This window comes from Diorhabda carinulata, chromosome 4, assembly GCF_026250575.1.
Source record: "Diorhabda carinulata isolate Delta chromosome 4, icDioCari1.1, whole genome shotgun sequence".
In the NCBI taxonomy this organism is placed as follows: Eukaryota; Metazoa; Arthropoda; class Insecta; order Coleoptera; family Chrysomelidae; genus Diorhabda; species Diorhabda carinulata.
The window spans coordinates 1,373,821-1,380,818 of NC_079463.1; the positions used below are offsets into that span (position 1 = coordinate 1,373,821).

A 6,998-nucleotide genomic window follows, 5' to 3' on the forward strand; every position below is an offset into this window, starting at 1 on the left:
TGGTATCATTTCAACTGAAGCGCCATCTTAAATTGGTGCAGCGGTATATATAAGAGCGTCTACGATTTTATATGATAATAACGGTGTATTCGACTAAGCGTTTACGGCGCTACCATTCTATTTGAGTTTTCGAATATAACGCTCTGGACTAAGTGGAACGGGAAAGATCGAGGGTGCTTAGTGGAACGTACCCTTTATCTGACAATAAGTGACTAGAAGAATAAGGCTTGTCAATTGTCAATCGTAATACGAAGATTGTCGTATAAAAAATATATTACTTTTATTAAGTAATAAAAGAATATTAAAATGAATCATGCAAGGGTGAGTTGTAGAAAATATCCGTACGGCAGGTGTGATTGAATACAAGAGTAATTTAAAAATATTCACTCAGTTAACCTCACAACACCCATCTTTACGTAACCATCAGTATAGTTTTACGTTCTTTTTTTTGTAGCAAGTATGGGCTTTAAGCCGGGCTATTAGTAACCAAGTTGTGAGAAATGCTTCCACCGAAGTTGGACCAAGAACTGCACGACTCAAGGAACTTCAAAAGAAACTCCAGGTAAATATTTGCATATAAGGTACTTGAAAATTGGATTCGCGTGAATATAAATCCAATTTTAATTTATTTGATCGTTTTATTTGGTTACAGGTTGATGATGGGGTACCAGTTCACTTGAAAGCGGGTCTTGGAGACAAACTATTATATCAGTTCACGGCATTATTGACACTTGTCGGAGTGGGTATGTCCTTTGAAACTTTGTATAGAATTATCACTGGCAAAAAATAGACAATAATAAATTATTTAGTATAAATAGTATGTATGGTGAAAAATTGTTCTTTACCTAATAAATTCTAAAAGTAAAAATACGTTTTTTTTATTAAAATTTACTTTTATGGGGTTTTGGTTAAATAAAACACACTTTTCTATAATTTTTTTAATACGTTTCTATTTAAACTGCGTAATTTAACAAATGATAGAATCTCGTTGAATAAATGCAAGTATACATGAGGGAAATATTTTTTGGGAAAAAAATGACGAGGGTTAATATATAATATAAAAATGGTTGAAATTCATAAAAAAATTATTTAAATAAAGAAAAAATGTTTTTAAATGCAGAAAATTAACTAAAAAACGTGTAAATAAGTGATTAGTAAATGGGTTTATGAAGATACAGTTATTTTCAAAAGTAGTGAACCTTCAATTACTGAACAAATCTTTTAGTTATGTAATTAAATAGAAAAAAATTTCGAGATTTTTGTCGTCCTAGTTGTACTACGAAGAAGTAGATCAAAGATGATTTATTATTTAGCCCATTTCAACGGATCATCACCGCGTAAATCGCTTCTATGTAATCTTCTTCCTTTTGCTAAAAGTTCGGCGAATTGCGAAACGTACGGATCCATTCCACAAGAACTAATAGCTACGACGACGTCGTCTTTCAAATAAAACGCTACAAATTTCAATTCTTCAACATTTCCAGTGTATATGATATCGTCGAAAGTTCCATGTCCGCAGTATCTACGTAATTGGAAATGTTGAAATATGCTATTAGATTTGTATAAATCATTTATATATAGGACGATCGTAAATTAAAGTTCAAATTTCGCGCCATAAATATGAGTAACGCGATTTGAAACGTCGGCCATATTGTTATTGTGAACAAAGTTTTTATTTCATCGGTGTATAAAGAATTGATTGTTTTGAGAGATTTTTTTCATTGAAATGAATATTCTTGCTTCCAATACTAGAACGAGATATAAAGAAAGTCAAATGCTAGAACTAAATCCTAAATGAACATTATATAGAGATGACGTAACAACCTGTCACCATATTGACATGGCGAAGAAATTTTTCGTTATTTATATTCAAATTATGAATATATTAGTGATATATTTTCTTTTTTTTTGCCCAAAAATCAAAAAAGCATTCGAAACAATCAATTTTCTACTCACAAATGAAATAAAGTCTTTGTTCACCACTATAATATGGCCAACATTTCAATTCACGTTACTCGTAATGATTTATTGCTTTGTTTGGATAAATTTTTTATTAAATATTAAATTTCGACTGTTAATTTAGATAATATAATTAAATATCACTAATAATACAAAAATTTCATTAGATATTATACAAAGTTCAAGTTTCAATATCTCGTTTTCTCGGAATGTAGATCTATGATAGTCAGTTGACAGTTGACACTTCGATATATAAGTCATTTTGTTTGTAAGAAATTTATAATTACGGCTCTGTTCAATTCCGTATGTATTATTAATTGTTCATTTAATGCAATTTGGTGCAAAATAATCCTAATTATCTTATTTGTAGTGAGTAAAATTACAATTAATATCATTATTTGCTGATAAAAACCTCAAACAAAACTGTTGAAAGTATGAATGAAAATCGAACGAAATAAATGAAATATTTTAACAAAAGGCATCATTTAAGGTCAGTAGACCTTTTTTTTATATACATTTGTCAAATATATATATATATATATATATATATATATATATATATATATATATATATATATATATATATATATATTAACTGAAATTATAAATGTTTCAAGTATATCGAACATCAACATAACCTAATTGTTTTATACTTTAAAATTTACACCGATACTCGCTAAATGATCAACGTTAGACCTATGAACAATAAATTTAGTCACTTACCTTATACTTAACGGACCCAATTTAGTCCAAAAGTATGGCACCGTTTTCAATTTCGTTCTTTTTCCGGCCATATTCAACGCGGCTATTTTCCCGTGATAATGCGCCAAACCGAAATGTCCTATCGCCGCTTTTTTATTACCACTGCTCCACACAGGAGCTAAAGCAATATCACCTCCAATATAAACATCTGGAACATTACTCTGCAGGTATTCGTCAGTTTCAATAGTACCGTTTTCTTGTAACTGTATACCGGAATTTTTCAAAAAGGCAGTATCTGTGTTACTGCCCGTTCCCAATAGTACCAAATCAGCAGGCATTATCGTACCTTAAACACGTGGGAATTGTCACAAAACCCGATTGAATTTAATCAATAAGAACGATGCAGAGTTTTAAAATCAAGCACAGAAAATTATTTTTTTAGTATTTCCTTGAATTTTTCTTCGTGTTAGGGTGTTAGTAGATGAAATAATGCTAAATATGAATCAATGAAAGTATGTAACTGTTCAAACCACATAAATTTGTACCATACATCACAGTTTTCTTTGTACTTATTCTAAATATCAAAAGATCCAATTGTGTTAACTTACCATCATGTAATTTAACACTTTCGACCTTATCTTTGCCGTTTATTGCATCTACACCCATTTTAGCAATAAAATTGATTCCGTTCTTTTTGAACAAATTCAAAATTGCTTCTCCTATTCTCGGTCCAAGAACTGGTTTAAAAGGTACTTCGTCTCTCATTATAACCGTTAATTTTTTCACTTTATCTTTACAATAATCGGCAACTTCCATGGCTATGAAGCTGCTACCTATTATTACCATATCTTTTTCTGTGGATAACAAGGATTTAGCTAATCTAACAAAAATAATCTTGTTATAACTATAGTATAATCAAGTATTGTAGGTTTTTATATGAATTTGAGCCTATTTCAAAACATAGTTGCTTATTTCTATTAACAAATTGACTGTTTTATCCAATATTTTTAATTTCCAATCCAAAGTTGACCTCATTTAACCTTCAATTAGGTCTATTGAAAAACAAATTTTATTTGAATCATACCGTATATTAGATTTGTATATTTTGTTTACAAACTTGATAACCACAAATTATTATATCAAAATTAAAACCAAATTGTTGACAGGAAGTTTAAACAAGTGGTTAATAATAATTTAAAGGTATTTTCAAATAAATATTCATATATAAATAAGTAGGAATGTGAAAAATATGACATTTTTTACTGTAAAACAAGTTGCAAGCTACAAAATACCTTGAAATATAAGTAATGATTCAAATTATAATTTTTGTATTAAATTTAGAAAGAAAAATATTCGAATTACACCTGGATACTGCAATCATAGATGAAATTTGTAAAAAATTTCAACTAATTAATACCTAAATTAATTCAAATGAAATCTCAAATTTTTGTCTTTACACCCATGTATTAAATAACATAATAAATCCAAGAGTAAACAATATAATAATGTACATAAAAAAATATTTGTAATTATTTAAACTATTTATTCACAAAGTGGTCAAAGGGAACCTCCAAGGATCCACGAGAGACTTGACAAATCCTCAAACTTTTGGAAATATGATAAAAATGTAGCAACCAAAATATTTTAAAATAAAAAAGTGTTTGGAGATCATAAATAACAGTAAAACAACATTCATACTGCCCAATTGGTAGTTTTATCCTGATGATACAAATTATTCTAATGCGGATACGAAAAACTACTACTATCTGTTCCAGAGAGTCAAAAACATACCGAAAGAAGGGCAACAAGGATACAAAGATCCCAAATTATGTGATAATTATCGTGGCATCTTTAATGGGAAGAATATATGAAAGAAACAGGATTAGAGAACAAATTCAAGGCAAAAAAAAGGAAAAAAAAACAGGCTGAATTAACAGCAGGAAGGTCGATAATAGATCACATCTACATAATTCAACTCCTAGAAATGGCTTAAAGGCAGAAGTTTCCGAAATGGAAGATACTTTTGCTGCGGGGACAATTTTAACCCAAAACTATGATTCTGCGCAAATCACAAGTGAAACCCTTCAACTTCCATTAGCTACCCACTGAATACCTTGCTTATACCATACAATTACATGCACTACTACTCTTCATGTTCTTCCTAATAAAAGGAAAATGGTAAAACATCTATTAGGACTAACATCGACCAGTGGGGTTTTTATATAAGCTCCATAAATCGATTTAAATTCATGCATCTCTATTTTTATGTTTCAATTATCATTATCATACTTTTTCTAATTCTTTTTTTAAGAATTAATAACAGATTCTCTGAAAAATAATTTATGATACTCCCAAACAATTAAAATTGTTTCAAATCCTTCTAAAAGAATCGAAAACTATTTTCAAACCCCTTTTGCATCAACAAAATGGTCAAATATAAATCTAATACTTACTTCGAATCCTCATAGCTTCGTAAAACGAGAACGTTTTCTAAATGAGCTCCAGGAATACAGGGTCTTCTAGCTTTATTACCAGTTGCAATGAATAATTTATTGTAACCAAGACAGGAATTGTTTCTTAAAGTTACTGTTTTATTAACAGTGTCAACAGAGGTGGCATCTATACCTTTTACTACGTTTATATTATATTTTTGATAGAAATCTTCGTTTCTAAGCAAAGCTGTATCTATATTTAAACCGATTTGTTTGCTGAGTCTCACCTAAAATAAATATTAAAAAAACGCATTCATATGTTTATTTTTCCTTTTTTTTTAAATAAATTTTATTATTTCTTCAGGAAAAAAATCGAACATCGATTAAATCTTTAAAAGAATGCAAAAAAGTGATCAATTAATTATTTTTATTCATAAATCAAATTGATATCTTCTTTTTATATTGAAGTAATTTCATTCAAGCTCCTTCATATTCTACACTGTTGGCTCCAAAATTAAAAACGAACAATTAAGTCAGGAATATATGACCCTACAACTAATCTCGCGGACCTAAGAGTCTCGGAACCTTTTTCCAAGAAGAAATCAGAAATCTAACTCATTCTAGCAACTGGTACTAAAAAGCTCTTTCAATAAACAAAAAGGAGCTAAAAAGAGATACCAATTTTAAATAATAAGAGAAATGAAACAGAAAGTTTGTAAAACCACCTTAAACCTGTAAATATTATAGAAATTGATAATTTGAGTGAATAATTATCAATAGTAGTTGAATAAATGGAATTATGTAATTGAATTGATATTGTACTTACTCTGTCATAAGGCAGATAATTTTCTTTACATATCATAGTGATATCTCCTTCATAATCTTCTTGTCTAAGAGTTTCCGCACAAGTAGCAGCAGCTGGACCACCACCAATGATGACAATAGAACTTTTATCAAACTGACATTTCCCTACCATGTGTTTTATCCTTTTATTAGTGAGTAAATCATCTTTTTTAGCCCTGACTTTAACATTATCGCCTTCAATAGTTACTTTATAGCAAGGGAGTGAATCAAGACCTTTAATAATTTAATAAAATATAAATTCAAATATTTTTTGTTATATTATATAAATAAACACCTGGATATTCTTCAATGTCTCCATTTGATAAATTAAAGCAAGCTCCATGCCATGGACACCTAACTCTCCCATTACCAATAGCTCCATTTACAAGCGGAGCTCCGTAATGGGTACATTTAGAACCTAAAGCACTTATAATGTTATTTTGTTTTACAAGCAACACTTCACCTTCATCTTGTAACTGAAATGTTTTCAGTTTATTTTCTTCTAAATCACTTACTTTACAAACTACGTCTTCAACGTAATCGTCTGACGCTGTAATCACGGAAAGAAAGTATAAAAAAATATTATAAGTTACGAAAAATTGTCGATTTTATTTATTCCAAAAGTATAGCTACAATATAATTAATTAATAAAGAGAAATTATTATTTTATATATTTAAATTGGTAAAATGAGCTATCCTCAACAATAGATAATTTTACTTACAGCTCATTTTGTTGCGAAATAGATTTGGAATACTTCTGAAACTAACAGTTAAATACTGACAATTCCTAAATAAAGGTGAGACTGAATGTAACATTGTTTATTTATCGAAATACCTTTTTATAACAAATAAATACACCGCAAAACCGCAACAAACAACTTATTTACAACCTTGTCCTATGTTATTTTTAACTATAAACACCTATTCAAGGTTCATTTTACTAAATTAGGAGATTTTTAATGGATATTAAATTAATAACGGCTAATCCACCGATCAATCAAATATTAACGCTTAAAAACTGCTATACAAATGTCACTTGTCTAATTTAATCTGATCATCTTA

The 6,998-nt window shown here is 29.1% G+C and overlaps 2 protein-coding genes and 1 long non-coding RNA gene across 3 annotated transcripts; 2 read left to right on the forward strand and 1 right to left on the reverse strand.

Annotated features, from left to right (window-relative positions):
• Nucleotides 1-87: 87 nt before the first annotated feature.
• LOC130892549 (cytochrome c oxidase subunit 7A2, mitochondrial-like) lies at nucleotides 88-868 on the forward strand. The gene is made up of 3 exons (XM_057798006.1): nucleotides 88-321; nucleotides 455-562; nucleotides 653-868. Exons 1-3 carry the CDS (start codon nucleotides 307-309, stop codon nucleotides 788-790), a joined length of 261 nt encoding a protein of 86 aa, XP_057653989.1. The 5' UTR covers nucleotides 88-306; the 3' UTR covers nucleotides 791-868.
• A 55-nt stretch (nucleotides 869-923) lies between these two features.
• On the reverse strand, nucleotides 924-6,970 carry LOC130892744 (apoptosis-inducing factor 3-like). Its single transcript, XM_057798320.1, has 7 exons — nucleotides 6,659-6,970; nucleotides 6,232-6,486; nucleotides 5,920-6,170; nucleotides 5,115-5,380; nucleotides 3,270-3,541; nucleotides 2,683-3,007; nucleotides 924-1,522 (listed from the first exon to the last, which is right to left on the reverse strand). Exons 1-7 carry the CDS (start codon nucleotides 6,750-6,752, stop codon nucleotides 1,306-1,308), a joined length of 1,680 nt encoding a protein of 559 aa, XP_057654303.1. The 5' UTR covers nucleotides 6,753-6,970; the 3' UTR covers nucleotides 924-1,305.
• Nucleotides 2,188-6,535, forward strand: LOC130892746 (uncharacterized). The gene is made up of 3 exons (XR_009059094.1): nucleotides 2,188-2,262; nucleotides 2,330-2,449; nucleotides 4,437-6,535. It is a non-coding gene; the product is annotated as an uncharacterized LOC130892746 (long non-coding RNA).
• Nucleotides 6,971-6,998: the final 28 nt, after the last annotated feature.